Here is a 24065-nt window from a genome sequence, read left to right as displayed (position 1 = left end):
GCCACAGCTGTGCCACTGTGGCGCAGATACCTACTGCAACAAGAAAGGGGTTCTTCCATCACTGTCGTAAATCCACGTCTCCCAGAGGCGGTAGTTAGTTTGACAGAAAAATTCTTTCGTCAACCTAGTGGTGTCTACACGGGGCTTAGGTCAGCTTAATTACATTGCACAGGATGGGAAATTTTTCACAGTTCTGTGGGACGCAGTTAAACCAGAGGTGGGCAAACTATGGCCTGCAGGCCACATCCAGCCCACGGGACCGCCCTGCCTGGCCCCTGAGCTCCTGGTCCTGAAGGCTAACCCCCAGCCCCTCCCCTGCTGTCCCCCCTCCCCCGCAGCCACACCGCCACGCGGTGCAATGCTCTGGGCAGAAGGGCTGCAGAACCCAGCCTGACCCGTGCTCTGCGCTGCGTGGCGCGGCTGCCTGGCCTGGTGCAGCCATGCTGCCAGCCACCGGTGCTCCAGGCAGTGCGGTAAGGGAGCCAGGAGTTGGATAGAGGCAGGGGAGTTCGGGGGGTGGTCAGGGGCATGGATAGGGGTCGGGGCATTCAGAGGGTGGGGAACAGGGGGTTGAATGGGGGCAGGAGTCCCGGGTGGGGGCAGTCAGGAAGGAGAAGAGGGGTTGGATGGGATGGTGGAGGGCAGTTAGGTGTGGGGGGCAGTTAGGGGCAAGGGATCTGGGGTTGGTCAAGGAGAAGGGGTGGTTGGATGGGGCAGAGGTCCTGGGGGGCAGTCAGGAAGGAGAGGGGGAGCTGGATGGGGCAGCGGGGGGCAGTTAGGGGTGGTGGGTCCGGGGGCAGTCAGGGGACCAAGAGCAGGGGCGGTTGGATGGGGCGGGAGTCCCCAGGGGGCCGTATGGGGGAGAGAAGCAGGGGGGGTCGGAAAGGGGGTAGGGGCCTGGCCATGCCTGGCTGTTTGGGGAGGCACAGCCTCCCCTAATCAGCCCGCCATACAATTTCAGAAACCCGATGCGGCCATCAGGCCAAAAAGTTTGCCCACTCCTGAGTTAAACCAACCTAATTTTGTGATGTAGAGCAGCCCTTAATAAGTGAGTTGTCCAGAATTAAAACAAGTGCCACTCTGTCGTATCAACAACATAAAATGCTTTCTCCCATTTAATTTCTGGATTTATGAACTTCTACAGAGATAGGCCACTGCAGGTGACTGCCTCCCACCAATTCCCAGTAAAGAAGAATGGATTTTTTCCAGAGAGGTCGCTCCCCTTTATTCCCCCCCCCCACTATACTCTAAGGGGGCACCTCTTAGCAACCATCTCTCCAACCAAAGAGGGGTGAAGGTAGGATCCCTAACCACAATTCTATGTGTTAGCTATAAAAGAGGTATTATTCAAAAAATATGTGAGATTCTCCCTCCTCAGGGACTGCCTAACATCCTGCCTCTGCAGTGGCAGACTCTCAGCCCAGAAAGGAGGTACTAGAACACAGATTGTGCATGTCAGAGTGTATTCTGTGGCTCATGAGTCAGTGAAGCTGACCCCTGGAAGGGTAATTTCTCCAGGGTACGTATAACAGCTGCTGTATTCAGACTAACCATCACCTATTCTTTAAAAGTCTTTATACTGAGGTCTCGAATGAAAAATATAATGAACTTCACTTAAATGGATCATATTCCAGGATAAATTTGAGGTTACATGGAGCCAACTAAGGACAACTTTAAGGTTTAGATATATAACATAAGAAATGGAAGAAGAATAACCCATAAAACTTCAGCAAATAGGAAGAGCAGAGAGGGTGGAAGTTTTGCCTTGAAGAAGGAGTGGTGACACTAATGATCCAAAACTCCAGTTTTGGGTGCAGTAGGGTAGAAGTAATCGGAGCAGCTCTTATTTCCACAGGCAGTTCCATAAACTATGAGCAGCTCAATGTATTGTGTTCATTAGCGTAAATTTCTGTTTAGTGTGTACTATTCTTTGCCTCCATAATGTTTTTATGGCTATGTTCACATGTGCAAATATGCGTGTAAATAAATCTTCCTTTTTATGTTGCACTGTCTGAGAGTTGCTTAATTGGGAGGTGTTAGGGAAGCAGATTTAGTTACAGCATGCTACAGGATTAGTGAGAAGTGCAAAAGAACTTCCCTCACTGACCTGAATAATTATATAACAGTGAATCAACTAAACATCTTCCAAAAGAATGTGTTAAACACCCATAATACTAAAAAGAACTATGAGAATGGGCCCAATCCTCCTGCCATTGAAATCAATTACAGAACTTTTATTGACTGCAGTGGGAGTGAGGTTTGGGTACCTAAACAACCTAAGAGCCTGAATCCCATTTTCAGAAGTGATTTAGGAGCCTACGACGCAGTGGGATGTAGGCTATAGCTTTCAGAAGAAGGATTGGAGAACTCAGAGAAGCAGGATAGTGGATTTTTTTTCAGAGCAGCTCTTATCTCATTAGGTAGTTAGGACTTAGGACCTAAGTTTCTAAATCACTTTTGAAAATAGGACTGAGGCTCCTAAGTCACTTTTGGATATGCTTCTATTGCATAGTATATCCAACCTCTGACACATGTGTAATCCCAGGTACGATTGCAGCTCAGGTAGAGAGACTGGAGCTAGCTTTAATCTAATTAACTTGAGTCCTGGGAGCACGTGCTTCAGCATAGGATAGCCCTGTGAATAGTTATCCAGAGTTTGAGGCGCGATTGCGTAGCCTGTGCTGAAGTGCACACTCCTGTGGCTTCAGGATTGCAGGATCGGATCTAGCTAGATTCAAACTAGCTTGGGTATATGTACAGAACCTGCAGTTGCAGTATAAACATAGATATAGGGACTTTTGACATTTTTATCCTGGGTACAGACCAATTCCAACGGAAGTCAAATGGGAAGTTTCCCAATTGATTTAAATGAGAGCTAGATCAGGCCTTGAAAGAATTAACAACAAATCTGAGCAACAGCCAAATGTTTCCTTGGGTAACATGTTTTATAACTCTGGATTTATTTTCTTTACATTAGTTTACTTTACAAAAAGTAACCAGACTACCATTCTCAACCCCGCCCCTACCCTAAAAGAATTATACCTGAAGCAAGGCCCCATAACCAGGGAAGAGTGAAGAGTAGAAGACTCAATGGAGTCCATCAATGACCTTGCATTGCCAGTCTAATAACATGGCAGACACTTAGGCTCAGGTTGTCAAAGGTATTCAGGTGCCCAATTCCAATTGATTTCAAAAGGAGTTAGGTGCCTTAATACCTCTGAGGAGCGGGTGCTAGTAAAAAATAATCTTAAGTATATAAATAAATAGGATGACTACATTTGATTTTAAATGGTTTATATAAAGAATACAGAATTGCACCAGATTTTGCATGTTCTTGCACTACAGCCTTTTTACAGACATGTATGCAGAGGCGACATGTACAAATCTCTAAACAATTTTATGTCTTCGATGCGTATATTTCCTTAACACAAATTCCATGACTGTAGATTAAATGCGGAGACAATAAATGGCCAAATCAAAATGTAAAAAGATTAAAAACTGTTTTCACAACACCACATAGAAACTCCAGTGTTTTCAGCTTTCTGGGAAATTTAGGAGCCTAATCCTGCAAATGTAATGGGATCAGACTGCTATAGTGGACCCATTACTGGCTCAGTCTTGACAGACCTTTTCTAGCATTTTAATGCTGTTTTCAAATTAAACCAAAATATCAGTTGCTGATTTTCGTCGAGAGGCCATTCAAGGTAGGTCTTTGTGTTCATTATTTTCCTCAATCTACAGAATCTTTTGGGAATTGTTTGCTCCTGAATGGGCTCCAAAAGGATCAAAATTGCTGAATCATTATTCTCGTCAAAGAGGCGGAAGTGCGAGAACTCCAGCTCATACTTGCACCACTCGCTCTGCACAAAGTGCTCTGACAGCACAAACAGAGTTTTATGACTTTTTTCAATGGAGTCAATGATGTTGTCAATGATCCACTTCCCAGGCACAAAGTCCCGTTTATGAAGGCACAGTTTAAATGGGGGGATAGCGTTCTCAAGTTCCTGTACCATTAAGTTTTCAACCCATTCTGAGTCTCTTTCACTGTAGGAAACAAAAGCATCATAGCAGAAGTCCTGATTGTATGCTCTCTTGGGTTTCCTTTTTGCTTGAAGCCAAGCCCAGGTCATTTTCATGTACCAGATCACATGAAGTTTGTAGCCCAGGATCACAATAAGCAGGTTTACCAAGATCACCAGAATGCAAATTAAGGACACGGCCAAAGTTCTGTGACATTCAAACAGCGAAAGCTGAGCAACTTTTACCTGCTGTCCTCTCACAGAAGACGGAGAGTCACAGATGTAGTTTTCTGGCCAGTTAGCCAAGACATTAGCTATTCCCTCCTGGTATTGAATGAAGGAGAGAAATTCACAAGAACAGATGAAATTATTGTCACCAGCATCCAGTGTCTCCATTTTCCTAAATGATCCAAACTCTTCCTTAGAAAAACTGGTTAATTTGTTCCTGCTGATTCTCAGGGCTACTACGTTAGGAATAAATGGAGCATCTGGCAAGGTCTTTAATTTGTTTTTTGCAATGTAGAGTTCTTTAAGATGTGGTAGCTTTAATCTAAAATCATTGAGGTTATTACTACTAACATCCAAAACTTCAAGAGTTTGAGGAATGCAGGTTGTTACTTTGGGTATTTGAGTGCCTGAGATATTTAAATATTTCAGGTTTTCTGGCCATTGACACGATTCTGGAATCTCACCAAAATTGTTTTGGCTAATATCTAGGTGAGTAAGGTGTTTTAGATGAGATAGACTTCGTCCTGTCATTTCTAAATCACCCAGTGAATTTTGACTTAAATTGAAAGTTTGCAGCAAGGGCCATGCACCCTCACAGGATGAATGTCCTAAATTTGGATCTGCAAGCAAATTTTCACTGAGATCAAGATAAAGGAGTGAGGAAAAATGTCTTGAAATGCTGCAAGGCACCAAGAAGACTTTGGTATTTACAACTGTGATTTTGGTAATGTTACCTATAAGATTTTTCAAACTGCTAAGATCTGAAAACAAATAAAATTTTTCTATAGTTAATCTCCGTATTGTCACGGCTTCCATGGGGCTTTTTCTCTTTATTTTAATTGGGTCTTGCCAGCGTCCCGTTCCCTGCAGTGCACAATTGTCCAGCTCCAGCTCCAACAATTGCTCAGCGTGCACCAAGATGTTTAACATTTTGCCAGTGCTTGCATCTGTAAACAAAACATTTTTAAACACAAGTTTCTCCATGACAGAACGACTCATTGGCTCCAGTAATGAAGATTCAGAAGCTGTATTGAAGGCTATATGTCTCAGTTCTACACATATTGCAGAATTTGTAAGATCCTCTAACATCCCTGATAACACCTGAACATCATTTATGTTCATGATGGCATGATTTATGCTGTTAACTGTTGTCAAACTCCCTGACTCGTATTGCTTGAGCCTTTGACCGTCAATCTCAAGTTGCTCAAGAACTGTAATTCCATCAAAGTCTTGCTTCTGTATAGCAGAAAAGGATTGGTTATTCCCCAGGTGCAGATATCTCAAATTTTTGAGATTAGAAAACAAGGGATTCTCCCCCAATGTTGTATATAAATTACCCTGTATGTTTAGGTGCTGTAAGGAAAAAAGATGTCTAAACCAAATGGGTGACAAGTGAGTCACCTTATTATTTGATAAATCCAAATGTTCCAATTTTCCAAGGAAAATAAATGATTCCTTATCTATTGTCCAAATTTGATTAGATTGCAGCAGCAGCACTCTCAGATTCACACCCAGCAGCAGATCAGTTTCTCTGATATATTTTATGCTGTTGTAGGAGAGATTTAGCCCCGTGGTATCAGTTGTTAGCCCTGAAGGAATGGTGCTTAAATTCATTGAAGAACAGTCACAGAAATGAGTGCCGTCACAGGAAGGACACACCTGCGTCGTGACTTTTTCTTCAGAAAGATTTGCCGTTATGACCAGGTAGATGATCAACTCTTTCCAGAGTTGGTTAGGCATGATTTTACCTAAAATTTAAGAGAGACAGAATAAGCATAACATGAATGATTAGTGTTAAAAAAGCCAAGCTTGAAAAATAGTCTCTACTGGCCTATCTTCAATAAGGTGTTATGGATAGTTATTGTTTGTAAAGCCCTTGGAACATGAAAAATATATCAAGTGTTTAAAATATTACATCAAGAAAATCAGATTGTACATAAATGTGCTAGAATGATTTTCTGTTTGGTTTCAGTTCCTTTTTCTGTTCCTGCTGTGTTTAACTTTGGAATGAAAAACATCAAATTAATTACTACCTGAACCAGTCTTTCACAGATCAGTGAATACTTTAGTCAAACATTCATAAACCTAATAATAATGTAATATTTACTGGCCTTGTCCTTTTTATGCTCAATAAATAGCTAGGTACCAACAAATTGCTTTTTAAAAAAAACACCCTCTATTCCCCCCCACACCACAAATCTGCAGATTTCATTTTGTGTACACATTTTGAGCTGTAGGGTGCTTACACTTTCTGTGAACTTCAGCTCCCATTGAAGTCAAAGAGAGCTGGGGACAATCAATATCTTGTAGAAATAGCTTATTGAATAGTAAAATTATTTTCAAGATATGTCACTATTTCTGCATAATGTTTCTTTGAAAATGAAGAAAAGGCATTGTGTGTGTTGTAATCCTTTCCCTCAACCTTCAGCTGGCTTTTGACTTTTTAGCTTGTGAAGTCTTGGGCACAGGGACTGCCTTTTCCTAGGTGTCTGTGCAAGGCCTTCATTACCGTATTGTATATGGACAGTGATGACAAACCAATATTTGTAACTATTGACAATAAATCCCTGAGAGGAGGGTTCAGCACTGATGCAGCACTGGTTCCTACAGACCCTCAGCAGAGAGAAGGCTATGGTGACTTTATGCTGCCAGCGCCTCTTCCTCTGGTGGATGTTCTGGTTAGCACCGCTGACAGCCACTCTTCCTTGTTCATTGTCTGCCCCACTTAGCCTCTCATTTTTCAGCTTTTTTACAGGAAATGACCAGCATTGCAAAATGAGAGTGTTTGTGGGTCAGGAGTGGCATGGCTAATGTACTGCTAGCCCAGCCTACTGTAGGCCCTGTCTGAGCAGGTAGAAAGAACACTGGTAAATTCTTCGCCGTCAACGGAGTCCTTTGTTCTGCCTTCCCCAGCCCCACAGTGCAGATGGCTATGTCCCCCATTCTTCTTTCCTTCTCCCCCATCTAAGGCTTGTCAGTGGCTACGTAGCAGAACACCAGCCATAGACCAAAGAGAAACTAGGATAGGGTGCTTGGAAAGAGGCTACCTCCACGTTTTCCCATAGCCCTTGTGAGTACAACAAGAGCAGAGAAAAGGTTACCAGGGGATTAAGAAAGCAGCTGCCTAAACCCTCACCTGTGCTGTTCCTAAATAGTGCTAGTCTTATGGTTATTTAAAGGGATAGAATCATCAGTGTTTGTGCATTTATTTTATATATTGGGGGAGGGTACATTTCTTCAACCCCTCCCTTCAACCACATCCTGGCCCCATACTAGGACACTCTCCCCACCCACAAGGCCCCCCACCACTCTCACCCATCCCTCCTTTTTTCCTATTATTGCTGCTTGCTAGAACTTTGGCAACAGAGTGGAAATCGTGGGGGGAGAGTCCCGAGATATGACCAGTGGTGAGCTGGAGCTGGTTCGCACCGGTTCTCGCGAACCGGTTGTTAAATTTTGAAGCTGGTTTAGAACCGGTTGTTAAAGGGGTGGGGAAACTCAGGCAGGACGGACAGGATGTGGCCTGCGGGACCGTCCTGTCCGTCCCACCTGAGCTCTTGGCTGGGGAGGCTCCCATGTGAATTTTTACTGACCCGGCGGAGCTCCGAGCCTTTGGCGGCACTTCAACGGCGGGTCCTTCACTCAATCCGGATCTTCAGTGGCGGGTCCTTCACTCGCTCCGGGTCTTCGGCGGCATTTCAGCGGTGGGTCCTTCAGTGCCACTGAAGACCCGGAGGAACTGAAGGACGTGCCACCAAAGTGCCGCCAAAGACCCGGAGCAAGTGAAGGAACCGGTTTTTGAGCTTCTGGAGCTCATCACTGGATATGACTACATCATTCACACTTCTCTAGGCTCAGCTATACTCCTGATACAGCAATGGAAGTCACAACAGCAAAGAATACATAGGGCCAACAAGCTGGGGGGTATCACAGGAGCCGCTTTCCCCTTTAACTTTTCCCCTGTTCTCAGCCCAGTTGTCTAGTACTTCTGGAAAAGGAGCAGGTCAGCACTGGGGCTTCCAGCTTTCCCTACCCTCTGCTGTGACTATGGGCTTATCTCAATGATATTAGGTTGCTCAGTCACTACAGTGATGGGGAAGGGGCATAAAATTAAAAAGCTGGATTACAATCAGACCCTCAATTTCATGAGCCCCAAATGTACCCAGTTTATAAAATGCAGAAAGAACCCTCTTTGCCTCTTAAATGGCTGAGGAAATTCAAAAGAAAACACTGAGTAATGTGGCAAATATGGGCAGTTATTTACAGGTAGAAAATTCTGGACAAAAAGTAAGGAAATGGCTAGCTACTAGGTGGTAATCTCTAGTTGACTCAACTACAGACACCATGCTCCACAGTCACCAGCACTTCTGTGGTCTGTAGCCTAAACTGAAACTTCACTTGGATGCACTGTGGAGCAAATTGCATGGAGGGGAAAGAATTATTGAGTTACTTCTCATGTATTTGAAACAATCAAGCTTTTCTTTAACATGCATTATGCTGGGCACTTTTCCCAGTCTTCTGCTCTCGGCTGTGTTATTGTGTGAAATGCCAGGGAAAATCCCATTCTCATTTGTGTTCAATTTTTTCCACTACCCTCACTTTCATATTTCTGGCTAGTAATTAAATTTAAGATCTTGACCATATTCATGGCTTTTTTTAATGGTTTTTCCTGGTCAAGGTAACAATGTTATCTTGCCCCTACACAGCACCATTGTTTTGGAAAGAAATCCATGCCATTAAAAAGAATTGTCAGGTAGAAATTCAGAAACAACTAGCATCAATCAAATATTTGCAGGGAGAGACACATTAATGTCTGTACTGTAAACTTGGTATGAACTAACTTTGCAATTTGCAAGCTGTTGTACAGACTCAAGACCTGATTCTGCAGACATGATTATCTTCACTCACTCAGTCTAACTGTAATTATTGTGTGATTCTTCTTTCATATGGCAACTTGTGTGAATAAAGGTAAGCAAGTGCATGAGTGTTTACAGGTTTGAATATCAATGACATCATAGCAGAATTTTCAGAAGCCTGCACAATCCATCACTAACTTAGGACACTCAGCAGATGACCACCCAGTGATCTGCCACACACCATCCATGCATCTCCTTAGTGGCCGTCCCCTACTACAAACACCACCACTATTCCTTCCTTAGTAACTTTCTCAAGATGATTTCCATCTCTACACCTAATGTGACCAATGTGCATACATTTGCATCTGCCGATTTCCAACATCAGGGTCTGCTTCTCTCCACCCATACTTCTAACACAGGACATTCATCTTTTTTTTTCCCATCCAGGAGATGTGCAAGAGTCTTCACCAGCACCCACATTTCAAAAGCTTCAGTTTTTTCTTATCAGGAGTATTAATTTCACATCCATAAATGGCTAAAAAAAAATTAGGCTTTTCACCATTTGCACCTTCCTACATTTCAAGATGCTACAGCTTTTCCATAGTTTCGAAAGGGGCCATAGCTAAGCACACCATCCCTACTCTTCTTCTTGTTTCTTTGGAACAGCCTCCTTTGCTGGCTATATAGGATCCCCTATAATTCAACTCCCTCTACAGCTTGTCCGTTAGTCGCAATGTCTGCTTACATCCTGGTTTTGTTAGCTGTGTCAAGATACATTCATTATGTTTTCACCACATTCAGGAATAGTCCATACCCCTCACTAACCATGTCTTCGGGGCCCTATAAGTGCTCATATCAATTAATAACTATTACAATAAAAATGAAATGTGCCGACGTTCCGCAAACTAAATATAGTACAGGAAACTATTATTAACCTAAACGTTTAAAAATAAATGTTAACCGTTCTATTAGGGACCCTGAAGCACTGAGGTCAATGGAAATTTTGACATTGATTTCACAGACACAGGATCAGGTCCTAAAAGGGCTAGTATAAATTGTTACTATTCAACTAGAGCATCTACACTAAAGTTGTATGGAGGAGAACTGCTAACATACTTAATACCGTTACATTCATCAGATACAAACATGCAAAGGCCTGAACCAGTTGGGTCTGACCACGACGAGCACGGCAGGAAAAACGTCAGATAAATAAAGAGATGCCCCAGGGCCCAACCCGAGAGAGATTATTATTTCTACCTTACCTAGGCAGGTGTGTGATTCACGCGGCACCTGTCCTCAACTCCGGACTTCTCCGGGCGGTGATCAGAGGTCGAATAAACCAATATCCCGCAGAACAACGAGCTCCTACAAACCAGGTGCCCATCAACCAATAAGCCAGGGCTGTAAACTGTCCAATATGGCCCGCGGGGAGCCCGTTTTGTGGGACCCAGCAAGGCCGGGACCAGACTCAACCCCAGGGCAGAGGCTGCTTTACTCTTTCCCTCTCTGACCCCGCTCGCCCCAGCGCTGCACGGAGCCGCTCCTCCCGCCTGGGGGCTGCAAGCCCTGGGGACCCGGGACCCGCCTGCGGCCGCACTGGGTGGGTACCGGGGGCGAAGTCGTCGCGCTGGCTCCCACCTCGCCCTCAGCCTCCTCCGCGCCGGCCGGCCGCGAGCGCCCCAGACGGCGCCCCCTCTCGCTCCGGCTTGTCGCCGCGGGAGGGCAGGTGCAGCGGCGGGGCCGCTCGGGCGCCGCAGGGCTCCGGGAAAGCCCCGCCCGCGCGCAGAGAAGCCGCCTGCCCGGTCGGAGGGCCCCGAGCGGCCGGGAGTGGGGGGGTTGGTTCGGCAGCGAGCCCCGGGACATTCGTTAGGAGGGCAGAGGAGACAGTCATGGCCACCAGCACCTCCCCCGCTCGCTGCCTGCATCTTCCCTCCCCGTTCCGGGCATCTCCTCCCGCCTTCGCTCGCCCCCTCTCCCTTTTCTGACAGTCTGCCAGGCGAAGTCAACTGTGGCCAGGCACTGGTTGTCCTCTCACCCAGCCCGTCATCACTCTGCTTCCCGTGTAGGTGGCCCCGAACCCTGCTTTTCACTGGGACTGCACTCAGGGGAAAGGCTTCGCTGTATCTGTTCCTGTCTCTCCCCTTTCACTCGCTGCATGCTCTTCTTTACCTCCCGGAAGCAGCCATGGGCTAAGAGGGAAGGTGCTCTCAGGGACCAGTAACTGTAAAGATAGGAAACAAAGCCGAGGAATACATGGTCAGTTTTCAGAATGACAAGAGGTAAAGAGTGGGCTTCCCCCAAGGATCTGTGCTGGGAATAGTGCTGTTCAGTTCAACCTATTCATAAATGAGCTGGGGAAAGGGATAAACGGTGAGGTAGCAGAGTTTACAGACAATACAAAATTTCTCCAGCTAGTTAAGTCCAAAGCTGACTGCAAAAAGTTACAAAGGGGTCTCACAAAGCTGGGTGACTGAGCAACAAAATGGCAGATGAGATTTAATGTTAATAAATGCAGAGTAATTCAGAGTAATGCACATTGGAAAACATAACCCCAACTGTACATATACAATGGAGGGATCTAAATTAGCTGTTATCACTCAAGAAAGAGATCTTGGAGTCATTGTGGATAGTTCTCTGAAAAGATCTGCTCAATGTGCAGCAGCAGTCAAAAAGCTAACAATGTTAGGACCCCCCAGGAAAGGGATAGATAATTAGACAGTAAATATGATAATGCCATTATATAAATCCAGGGTACACGCACACCTTGAATACTGGATGCAGTTCTGGTCAACCCATCTAAAAAAAAAGATATATTATAATTGGAAAAGATACAGAGAAGGGCAACAGAAATGATTAAGGGTATGGAACAGCTTCCATATGAGGAGAGATTAAAAAGACTGGGACTGTTCATCTAGGAAAAGAGACGACTAAGGGGGAATATGATTGAGGGCTATAAAATCATGACTGGTGTGGAGAAAGTGAATAAGTGTTATTTACTCCTTCACACAACACAAGAACCAAGGGTCACCCAATGAAATTAATAGGCAGTAGGTTTTAAACAAACAAAGGGAAGTATGTCTTCACACAACACACAGTCAACTTGTGGAACTTGTTACCAGGGGATGTTGTGAAGGCCAAAAATATAATAGGGTTCAAAAAAGAACTAGCCAAGAAGGTCAGGGATGAATCCCCATGCTCTGGGTGTTCCTAGCCTGTTTGTCAGAAGCTGGGAGTGGATGACAGGGGATGAATCACTTGAATGATTGCCATGTTGTGTTCATTCCCCCTGAAGAACCTGGCATTGGCCACTATCGGAAGAGATAGTGATAAGAGATACTTAGCTAAATGGATCATTGGTCTGACCCAGTATTGCCATTCTTGTGTTCCCTTACCACATACTCCCACTCCTGGTCTCTTTTCTCATCCCAATTTTCTTCCTCGCAAAGAAAATACCTTTTTAAGCATTAGATAATTAACCTATTTCATTATCCAGGGGTATAATTGATGAAGATTTGAGTTTAATAAAATTCCAGAAGGAATTAACACACATGAATGAGAGGAGCTTCTCTAGTTACACTGGCTATGCTAAAAATATCACTCCTCTGCTTTAGAGCATAAGTTCATCAGCTGGAGTTACTAAAGATTTGCCTCAGTTTCCTTCCACAGTACCCTGCTCAGGTGAAAGTTTGATCATGATTAGCTGCTATGATGGGGAACATGATTTATCCTGGTCTACAGTGACTGCTTAATCATGTTCAACATTATGTTAATTAACACCATTGTTCACAACCACAGGAAAACATGGTACATTTATCAGGGGCAGCAGGTTTGTATAATTTTTGGTGGTGCCCAGAGCAGGTCCAAGTCCAGCCCCACACACACACCGGCCTTGTAAGCCAATATACAGTAACTCCTCACTCAAAGTCGTCCCGGTTAACAGTGTTTTGTTGTTATGTTGCTGATCAGTTAGAGCTGTGGCTCTAAAACTTTTTTTTCCCCGGACCACTTGAAAATTGCTGAGTGTCTCGGCGGACCACTTAATGACCTTTCCAATTGTTGTTTGTATCGTTAGCTAACTATTGTAAAGCACTTTGGATAAAAGTGCTATATAAAAAAAAAGCCTTAATAATAATTAACTTTGTTTGTTCTGCACATAGAAGCACACAACTCATATTTTAATATCAGTAGTCTTAACCTTTCTAATGCGATGGATGTGCCCTCTCCCCCCACCGCAGCAGCCCCCAAGCTGGGGCTGGGAAGAAGGGGGGGTTCTCTCCCTCTCTCCCCCACCGCAGCAGTCCCTGAGCTCGGGCTGGAAGGGAGGGGGTCTCTCCCTTGCCACAGCAGCCAGAGAGCTGAAGCTAGGAAGGAAGGGGGTCTCTCCCCAGCAGCCGCAGCCCTGGAGCCTCTTTCTCTGGCCACCATAACCCTGCACATCCCAAATTCCCCGACCCCCTCTTCTCACACCACTGCCCCCTCATACCTACCCCCTACTCCCCCCAAGGCCACCACCTCACCTTACATGTGCGTCTTCTCCAGGGTCCAGGCACCTAATTAGTGGAGCCACACCTGCGCGTCTCCACTAATTAGGTGGGTGGCCCTTCATTCTCTCATGTGCGACCGCCCAGGAGTGCACCTTAGAGGGAACTATCCGCGGACCACCTGAATGAAGCTCGTGGACCACTGGTGGTCCGTGGACCAGAGTTTGAGAACTTCTGAATTAGAGAAAATGCTAATTTAAAGTTGCACTATGCTCCCTTATAGTGTTGTTTGGCAGCCACCTGCTTTGTCCACTGCTTGCAGAAAGAGCAGCCCATTGGAGCACTAGTGGTGGGGGCTTGGAACCAGGGTGGGCCGACAGCCCCCCTATCAGCTCCCGGTTCCCCTAAGTTCCCTGTGCAGCAGCTGCCCAGCAGGCTATCAATTGCTGGCAGTTCAGCTGTTCCTCCCCCCACTGCCATGTGCTGCTCCTGCCCTTTGCCTTGGAGCTGCTCCCATGAACCTCCTGCTTGCTGTGCAGGGGGGGAGGGAAAAGAGGGGTGCTGATGTCAGGGTGTCCCCCTCCCTCGTTCCTGCCCCATCTCCACAGAGCAGGGGGAGACACGACAGGGCTCACAATGGAAGGAGTTTGCTGGCAGCAGCAGCTGTCTCAAAGTCTCTCTCTCACACACAGGGTGTGTGTCTCCATCTCTCCCCCCCCTCCGACCCCCCATTCATGCTGCCTTATAGAGTGTGAGGCTGCATTAACAAGTGTTAACCCTTGAGGGCTCAGCCGAGTGCTAGTTTATCAGTTAGCAGTAAGGCATCCCTTGGAAATATCCCACCCTCTGACTTCACCACCTCAACCAAGCTTCACAATCATCATTGCTGTGTACCAGTATTAAATTGTTTGTTTAAAACTTATATTGTGTGTATATATAAAATATAGTCTTTTGTCTGGCAAAAAAAAATTCCCTGGAACCTAACCCCCCTATTTACATTAATTCTTATGTGGAAATTGGATTCACTTAACATCGCTTCACTTAAAGTAGCATTTTTCAGGAACATAACTACAACGTTAAGCAAATACTGTATAGTTTTAAAAATAATGTAAAAATGTGAAGTTTCTGGGGTGGGGCTGGTGATGAGGGGTTTGGGGTGTGAGGTGCTCAGGCCGAAGGCTGGGGTGCAGGGGTTAGGGCTGTGGATGAGGGATTTGGAGTGTGGGAGAGAGCTCAGGGCTAGGGCAGAGGGTTGGGGTGTGGGTTCTGGGGTGGGGCTGGGGATGAAGAGTTTGGGAGGGGCTCAGGACTGGGGCAGAGGGTTGGGGTGCAGGGGGTGCGGGCTCTGGGGTGGGACAGGGCTGGGGATGAGGAGTTTGGGGTGCAGACAGGCTGTCCTGGGGCAAGGACCATAGAAGAGGATTCCCCCCAGCCCTCTCCCTGCAGGCAGCAGCAAGCTCCGGGGGAGGGCCCCCCCCACTTTCCCACACTCACCTTGCACCACTGTCACTGCACATGCTCCTAGAGCTCCTCTCCGGTACAGGAAGCCCCCTCACCTCCCCTGTGGTGGGTGCCAGGGGGGCTGCCATCACACGTGCGCCTCCTCCCCTGTTGCTGCCCCACACTGTCGCCTCACTGGGGGTGGGGCTTCCCCTTGTCCAGTGTGGGGCAGGAGCAGTGACTGCGGAGGAGGGGGGCGGGGGGGAGCCTCCTGTGCTGGTGGAGGGTCCTGCTGGAAAAGGAAAGGGTCTGAGGGGGAAGGGCAGGCTCAGGGTCAGCCTGCCCTGGCAGTAGTGGATGGCGGGCACTAGGGCCCTGCGGCAGCAGTTGATGCAAGGAGGCAGCATGGAGCTGCAGGGGAGAGACAGGGATGCTCTGCTCCAGGAAGGCCCGCAGGGCCATTAAGTGGGGGCTGGGGGACACTTGCGGCAGGCGGGGCCAAGGGAAAGACCTGGCCCCGAACATTGGTGGAGCTGGGCGCCCAGGCCCTGAATATTGCTGGAGCCCAGACACCACGGGCCCATAAAACTCGCTGCCCCTGTACATTTTAGTGTATACCAGGCTCAAGACTACTGCAGATGTCAGCAGAAACTGTGTAGTAGGGTTAAAGCCCATTCACCAAATTCCTTTGAATCACCCAATTCTAAACAGGCTGTGACCTATAATCCACGACCAGTACAGATAAAGTTGCTGACACATGGGTATTCCAAAAAGCAGGTTGGTTTCTTTTGAAAACCCAAATCATTCTAACTGTTCAAGAGTATTTTTAAAATGCTGTTTTTCTGGTGCACCCCCGTAGTAATCTGTTACAGCTGTCTACATAGGATACCTGGAATTCCTTCTAGAAAGCTTATGTGAAGCCTGAGGTGGAGTTCCCTTCAAATCCAGATCTTTGAATTGGGTGCAAGAGCCCATTTCTTTCTATTTCTAGTCTACTTTAGAATTCTCATATCTGTTGCTTCTTCAAAGGAAATTGTACGGGGAAATCCCCCCCATGGATTTCCAGAGTGGAACCTAAACAGGGTATCTCAAGCTGTGACAAAGGCACATAGTATTAAAGTTCTGAAGTCAAGCACTTAAAAGTTAGGTGATGAGTGAGTAAAGGTTGCTCATCAAATGAGCAACTCTTCAATATTTCTTTTCTACCTCATAATTCAATGTGAGGCCTTGTGCCTAATTTACTGTACACCATTTAATCCCTGCACTGAATACAAAATTATTCATTTCCTCATAGGATTTTCCATGGTGCTTGTCATCAAGGTATTTGGTGCCTTATAAACATTAATGAATTTATCTTCACAACTTCTCTGGGAGATGCTACTATTGTCCCCATTTTACAAATGGGGAACTAAGGCACAGAAAGATTATGGCCAATCTTTGCAATAATGTTTACTAATTTGAGGTGCCTCAGTTATGCAAAATGACAAACTACAGTGGGTGCAACTCACTTTTTTACAACAATGTGGTGTCTGCCCATGAGGTTTGCACTGGTGCCACTACATAGGTATGATTACATCCGTGCAACAAATCCCATTGTAAAAAACCATGAATCTACTATACCTATATCTTAGTGGTATAGGTAGAAAGAAAGAAGGGTAATATTGGGACAGCGATTGTGAAACAGATTAGCTGGGGCACATGGGAAGAGGGAGAGGAAACCTAACAAAGACGCATACTTAACATCACACACAAGCATTTTGTCTGTTGTTTAACTATTTTAGGGTAAGCTACTCAGGACAGGGATTGTGACTTCAGTGTTTTTATAGTGCCTACAACAACATAAATAATAAACACGTAGAAATTATAAAGTACATAGACTACTAAAATGTACACATAGCAATCCTGTGACTTTTGAGACTGGACACATCTCAAAGTTTTCACACCAAGTATCTGACATATTTGTCAAGTTGCTTCATTCTTAAATTGCTGGGCCACAAACAATCCTGGTGTAAATCCACTGATTCCCCTGGAGTTACATATTTAGTCTATTCTCTTTGAAAGGTATTACCTGTGGGAAGATCTGGCTTCAGAGATCTTATTTTTATCTAACTGGGCAATTTCTACTTTTCCGCTGCATTTTTGTTGAATGACTCTAAATAGTGTGATGGTATCTAAAACAAACAAGACTATGTAATCAATGGATCCTGTGGTGTGTTTCAGCATGTTGGCTCTCTTTTTTACGAGAGAGAAAGAGAGAGAGTGCTCTAACTGCATTTGTTTTGGAATGGTTAAAAAGAGACTACAAAAGCATACCAGATTCAGTAGAATCTCTTCCCAAAAGCATTTTTACAGACAGGGATGCTTGGGTACTTATTAACAAAAAGGTCAGAAGACCAAATAATGTCTAAAACAGTTGGATGTTCTCAGTTGGTATCCTTCATTTAACAAAGCTATAATTAGTTTAGTGTGCAGTCCAGTCAAGCCTCCACAACGCTGACATAAAACTCAGCATAACAAAATATTTCTTAACAGGAAAAAGGCTTAGCAAATGTTCTGTTTGGAAACGTAGTGTAGCTGAGTTAGTGGTTCAGCCTTAAAAGTCATCATAGGATTTTAATGCTGTTTTCAAGTTATTCCAAAATATTTGCTGCTGATTTTCGTCAAGAGGCCATTCAAGGTAGGTCTTTGTGTTCATTATTTTCCTCAGTTTACAGAATCTTTTGGGAATTGTTTGCTCCTGAATGGGCTCCAAAAGGATCAAAATTGCTGAATCATTATTCTCGTCAAAGAGGCGGAAGTGCGAGAACTCCAGCTCATACTTGCACCACTCGCTCTGCACAAAGTGCTCTGACAGCACAAACAGAGTTTTATGACTTTTTTCAATGGAGTCAATGATGTTGTCAATGATCCACTTCCCAGGCACAAAGTCCCGTTTATGAAGGCACAGTTTAAATGGGGGGATAGCGTTCTCAAGTTCCTGTACCATTAAGTTTTCAACCCATTCTGAGTCTCTTTCACTGTAGGAAACAAAAGCATCATAGCAGAAGTCCTGATTGTATGCTCTCTTGGGTTTCCTTTTTGCTTGAAGCCAAGCCCAGGTCATTTTCATGTACCAGATCACATGAAGTTTGTAGCCCAGGATCACAATAAGCAGGTTTACCAAGATCACCAGAATGCAAATTAAGGACACGGCCAAAGTTCTGTGACATTCAAACAGCGAAAGCTGAGCAACTTTTACCTGTTGTCCTCTCACAGAAGACGGAGAGTCACAGATGTAGTTTTCTGGCCAGTTAGCCAAGACATTAGCTATTCCCTCCTGGTATTGAATGAAGGAGAGAAATTCACAAGAACAGATGAAATTATTGTCACCTGCATCCAGTGTTTTCATTTTGCTAAATGATCCAAATTCTTCCTTAGAAAAACTGGTTAATTTGTTTCTGCTGATTCTCAGGGCTACTATGTTAGGAATAAATGGAGCATCTGGCAAGGTCTTTAATTTGTTTTTTGCAATGTAAAGTTCTTTAAGATGTGGTAGCTTTAATCTAAAATCATTGAGGTTATTACTACTAACATCCAAAACTTCAAGAGTTTGAGGAATGCAGGTTGTTACTTTGGGTATTTGAGTGCCTGAGATATTTAAATATTTCAGGTTTTCTGGCCATTGACACAATTCTGGAATCTCACCAAAATTGTTTCGGCTAATATCTAGGTGAGTAAGGTGATTTAGATGAGATAGGCTTCGCCCTGTCATTTCTAAATCACCCAGTGAATTTTGACTTAAATTGAAAGTTTGCAGCAAGGGCCATGCACCCTCACAGGATGAATGTCCTAAATTTGGATCTGCAAGCAAATTTTCACTGAGATCAAGATAAAGAAGTGAGACAAAATGTCTTGAAATGCTGCAAGGCACCAAGAACACATTGGTATTTACAATTGTGGCTTTGGTAATGTTACCTAGAAGATTTTCCACACCACGAAGATCTGAAAACAAATAAAATTGTTCGATAGCTAATCTCTGTACTGTGATTACCTTAAAGGCGCTTTCTCTGTTTACTTTAATTTGCTCATGCCATTGGCCAGTCCCCTGTAGTACAGAATTGTCCACTTCCAGCTCCAAAAATTGTTTAGCACGCCTCAAGATGTTTACAACTCTGATAACACTTGCATCTGTAAACAAAACATTTTTAAACACAAGTTTCTCCATGACAGAACGACTCATTGGCTCCAGTAATGAAGATTCAGAAGCTGTATTGAAGGCTATATGTCTCAGTTCTACACATATTGCAGAATTTGTAAGATCCTCTAACATCCCTGATAACACCTGAACATCATTTATGTTCATGATGGTATGATTTATGCTGTTAACTGTTGTCAAACTCCCTGACTCGTATTGCTTGAGCCTTTGACCGTCAATCTCAAGTTGCTCAAGAACTGTAATTCCATCAAAGTCTTGCTTCTGTATAGCAGAAAAGGATTGGTTATTCCCCAGGCGCAGATATCTCAAATTTTTGAGATTAGAAAGCAAGGGATTCTCCCCCAATGTTGTATATAAATTACCCCGTATGTTTAGGTGCTGTAAGGAAAAAAGATGTCTAAACCAAATGGGTGACAAGTGAGTCAACTTATTATTTGATAAATCCAAATGCTCCAATTTTCCAAGGAAAATAAATGATTCCTTATCTATTGTCCTAATTTGATTGGATTGCAGCAGCAGCACTCTCAGATTCACACCCAGCTTCAGATCAGTTTCTCTGACATGTTCTATGCTGTTGTAGGAGAGATTTAGCCCCGTGACATCAGTTGTTAGCCCTGAAGGAATGGTGCTTAGATCCATTGAAGAACAGTCACAGAAATGAGTGCCGTCACATGAAGGACACGCCTGCGTCATGGCTTTTTCTTCAGAGCGATTTGCAGTTATGACCATGTAGAAGATCCATACTCGCCAGATCTGCTTAGTCATTGTGTTTGGTTTTCTTTGGTTCAACATCTTAAGAGAGAGAGAGAGAGAGAGAGAGAGAGAAATGAATATAAGGGAATTGAAATCCAGTGTAAGTTTAGTTCTGAAGGAATTCACATTCTGAATTTTTTCTTGTAGTGATTTCTGTTGGATTTTTTCTCCCATTCCCGCTGCTTTATTTTGGAAGTATGAGAAGTCTTTGAAGTGAATTTATACTATAAATTAAGCATTCATAAAATTCACAGGTGACAGACCTGGTCCAATTTTTTAACAGACATACCTCTGGATGTTTGAAAATTCTGGTTTAAGTCAGGGAGGGATTTTAATAGCCTTTAACTTTGTTAGAAGTTTTAACATGATCAAATGATGCTAATGGTATATTCCTAAAATTCTGAGACCTCCCCCACTTCATTAACTATAAGGTGCAATTACAAAAAGAAAAAGTGCTTATATGTATATCATAACACTATATATATCCTTGTCTCCCCAATGTCCTCCTCTATTTTTGTACAACAGCTAACACAATGGGACCCTGATGTTGCTCAGAATGTCTAGTGTAACAGTATAAGCAATAAAGGAAAGGATGAGACACATCTGTAAATTCTGCAAAAGGCAATTTAGTTTATTTTTTGAAGTTAGAGTCTGATATCCAAACAAGTCCTTTCTGCATTCTACATGTACACAATATAGGTACAAGTAATACATTGCAATGCTATACATTACATTCCCCCTGCCAGAACAGCAGTTTAATTCACACAGGATCTGATCCTGCTGCCACTGAAGTCATTTGCCCTTGACTTCAATGGAAATAAGAACAGGCCCACAGTTATTAAAGTTCACAAAAATATCTTATAGGAATCCTAGGTAGCCAGACATGAAGTACTTATCTTTCTTACTGAGGCTTACAGCTCTGGTGCCAGTGTTTTGTGTTGGTCTCATGCATTAGGATCCATGGTGTCTTCTCATCTGCAACATGTCAACAGAAGCTGGAAATCTTTTGGCTGATAAACAATGGAAGGACGCAGATCTGATGCTATGCCAGCTCTCAGGCTGGCAAACACTTTGATCTGTCCTGCTTAGTCAAAGCTTCACGCTAACAATTTCCAAATGTTCCTTAAGTCTTGCACTCACTCTACAAATTCACTGATTTTGGAATGAGTAGGATTGTTCAATATTCCCACTGTACAGCTAGCTACTCTGCACTATACCATCCTTTGTAGTCAAACCTCTGCCATATTTATTTTTGTGCTAGAAAACGGATACACAAGTTACTGTTTATTCTTGAAGTATCTTCTCAGTATGCTGTAATTCAGCAGTAGGTCTCTTTTCTTTTGCTCGGTCAGCTCTCATTGGTGCAACCACTGACGCAATGCTTTTGTGCAAATTTTTCTTTCACAATCAGTGACTGCAGCACTAACAGGAATAGTAGTTTCAGTACTTTTCTATTCCCAGGCCTTCCATTTAAATCTATGCCCTATTATTTTTGGATTAGGAGTTGGGTAATTTTTGTCTTAGTTTACTCTTTTGAGAATGGAGCATCTCAGCTCACATAAAGTATTTTTTATATAGGTCTCCCTGAGTTGAAAGTCTTCTGTTCTATAAACCACTGTTTATATATATAGACTATTTTTCTGGGTCAAGTTGTTTAGTCTGGAAAAAAAAAGGGAAATGTTATTTAGAGTTTTTTCATTTCCCAAGACACTGTATTCAAAGACATTGTCTGAAGTGGACTTTTATTATCAACGAAGATTAAGTTAATAGGCAACAGTTCTGAAAACTGGATCAAGATCCTGTATCCAAGACAGAATTTTAATGAAAAGGAACTTCCAGTTCTCACTGAAAAGGTGCATCTAAGTAAAAGTCAGCATGGAATTTGTATTAGGAAAAAGGAAATTGTAAATTTTGCATTCATGCCACTTCTGAAGGAGAGGATGGACTAAAAGTGTTTGTTCCTCACCACATTACCTGACCAAAAAGATGTTACACAGCTGCATAAATGAAAAAGGTAGAAGTGTTTTGTTTTTTTTACCAGACCGGAAAGAGGAATCTTTTGGATCCTAAGCACCAAACTTTTAAAATATGCTGTGCATTTTTCTGTACACATCTTTGCATGTACACTTTTCCAGGTCAACCACCTATGAGTATATGTGATAAAATTTACATATATGGAAAAAAATGAGGTTCATACACTAAAATTCTTATCATCTCCATGTGCATGTGGCAGAATGTGTGTGCAAATATTTGTGCTCCCAAAGTTGCGCAAACAGAAGAGGCCTGGCTACAGGTTGATCCTAATATGCTGAAATTAATAATTTATATCAACATGGCAGCTAGACATTTTCCAAAAATGATTTAAACGTATTATACCTGCTTAAATTCCCAGCTGATCACATTTTGTTCATACTTGAAACTGATTATACAGGGGAAAGAGGAAAGCTCTTTTTTCATGAAGTTCTGTCATATGCATACAGCAACAAGCTAGAAAAAAAAAGAGATTTTCCCCTCTAATTCCTTTCAATTGTAGCAATGTTAGATAAAATATTTTTAGACAGACAACGAAAAACAATGCAGGATTACTAGGTTTTTTTATTTTTTTTTTTACCCTTTAATAGCTTTTTTGTAATCAAGAGGAAAACTGCTTCGCAAAGCTAGAATTAAGTTTGTAGAGCACTTTGAAAATGAAAAAGTATGAGATAAGCATTGTATTTACTATTTAATTCTTTTTCTATTGTTTTGTTTTTTCAGATTATCCACCGCTCTTTTGATAATTGCATTTGTGTATCATCTGGAACTGGCGTGATCTGTATCGGGGCATTTAATGAAATATTGACTCTCTCCTGACATCCAGGACCAGCCCACAATCTAAGAACACACCTTTGTTACACATAGCAGTCATATTCCCTCAATCAGGAGGGCCAAAATAAGTTACATCAACGCTTCTGACTGCTTCTCCAACCCACCAACATTGTCTCAATCTTGTCTGGATTAAGTTGCAGCCAACTAGCCTTCATCCAAACCCCACATTCGTATAGACAACAGATTATTGGTTCCATTGTTCTGGCTGAGTCAGAGGTGATGGAGATATACAGCAGGATGTCATCAACATACTGAATGCCTCACAGCCCATGTTTCCTCATCAATACACTCTTCAGCCTCATATGCAAGTTGAACAGAAAGGTTGCTAGGATAGACACTATGGGATCATGCAAGACAGTACCCTTGGGGTATACGAACAATTGTCCACAATTGTCTTTTGGGTTCTCTCTAAAAGATCAGAATGGAGTCACGCAAGAACAGCTCCATTCACCCTTACTAAGGTCCACAAGTGAGTAAATTCAATTCAGGAAACTGCTGACAGATCTAGAGAATCAACACAAACACTTTATTTTCATCCATCAGTAGGTAGAAATCATAAGCTAACACAAGCAGCATAGTTTCTATTTCATTCCTATAGCCCAGTGGTTCCCAAACTTGTTCCGCCGCTTGTGCAGGGAAAGCCCCTGGCGGGCCGGGCCGGTTTGTTTACCTGCCACGTCCGCAGGTTCGGCCGATCGCAGCTCCCAGTGGCTGCAGTTTGCTGCTCCAGGCCATTGGGGGCTGGGGGAAGCAGTGTGGGCTGAGGGATGTGCTGGCTGCCACTTTCCACATCCGCCATTGGCCTGGAGCAGCAAACTGCAGCCACTGGGAGCTGCGATCCGCCGAACCTGCGGACATGGCAGGTAAACAAACCGGCCCGGCCCACCAGGGACTTTCCCTGCACAAGCGGCGGAACAAGTTTGGGAACCACTGCTCTAGCCCAATCAACAGAGGTCAAGAAAATCTTGGGGACTCAGACAAAAGCCACAATTGCCCTGCCACAATCTCCTTGGTAACTTTTCCTAAAGACAGAGATTGAGTCCTGGTCAATGGGTTAGACAGATTGTCAATATCTAGAGTTGGTTTCTTGGGGACTGGCTCAAATGCCATCCTTTGGAACCATCTAGCTTTAATAAAGGATCATACTCAGTCTGAATGTGTATTTTTGAAAAGCAACAAAATACTTACTCTAATTTCTAGCTAGGAGAAGCTGATGTTTAGTATTTAT

General features: G+C 43.8%; 2 protein-coding genes across 2 annotated transcripts; both read right to left on the bottom strand.

The window, feature by feature from the left end:
- Window positions 1–3263: 3263 nt before the first annotated feature.
- On the bottom strand, window positions 3264–11154 carry TLR2 (toll like receptor 2). The gene is made up of 3 exons (XM_074950038.1): window positions 11139–11154; window positions 10366–10468; window positions 3264–5995 (listed from the first exon to the last, which is right to left on the bottom strand). The coding sequence occupies exon 3, from the start codon at window positions 5985–5987 to the stop codon at window positions 3633–3635; it is 2355 nt and encodes a 784-aa protein (XP_074806139.1). The 5' UTR covers window positions 5988–5995; window positions 10366–10468; window positions 11139–11154; the 3' UTR covers window positions 3264–3632.
- A 6463-nt stretch (window positions 11155–17617) lies between these two features.
- On the bottom strand, window positions 17618–20011 carry LOC141986524 (toll-like receptor 2 type-2). The gene has a single exon (XM_074951091.1). The coding sequence runs from the start codon at window positions 20009–20011 to the stop codon at window positions 17618–17620; it is 2394 nt and encodes a 797-aa protein (XP_074807192.1).
- Between the last annotated feature and the right edge of the window lie 4054 nt (window positions 20012–24065).

The sequence above is a fragment of the Natator depressus genome, chromosome 4 (assembly GCF_965152275.1).
Source record: "Natator depressus isolate rNatDep1 chromosome 4, rNatDep2.hap1, whole genome shotgun sequence".
In the NCBI taxonomy this organism is placed as follows: domain Eukaryota; kingdom Metazoa; phylum Chordata; order Testudines; family Cheloniidae; genus Natator; species Natator depressus.
The sequence above is the reverse complement of the archived record's forward strand: the minus strand, read 5'-3'. Positions and strand labels throughout refer to the sequence as shown.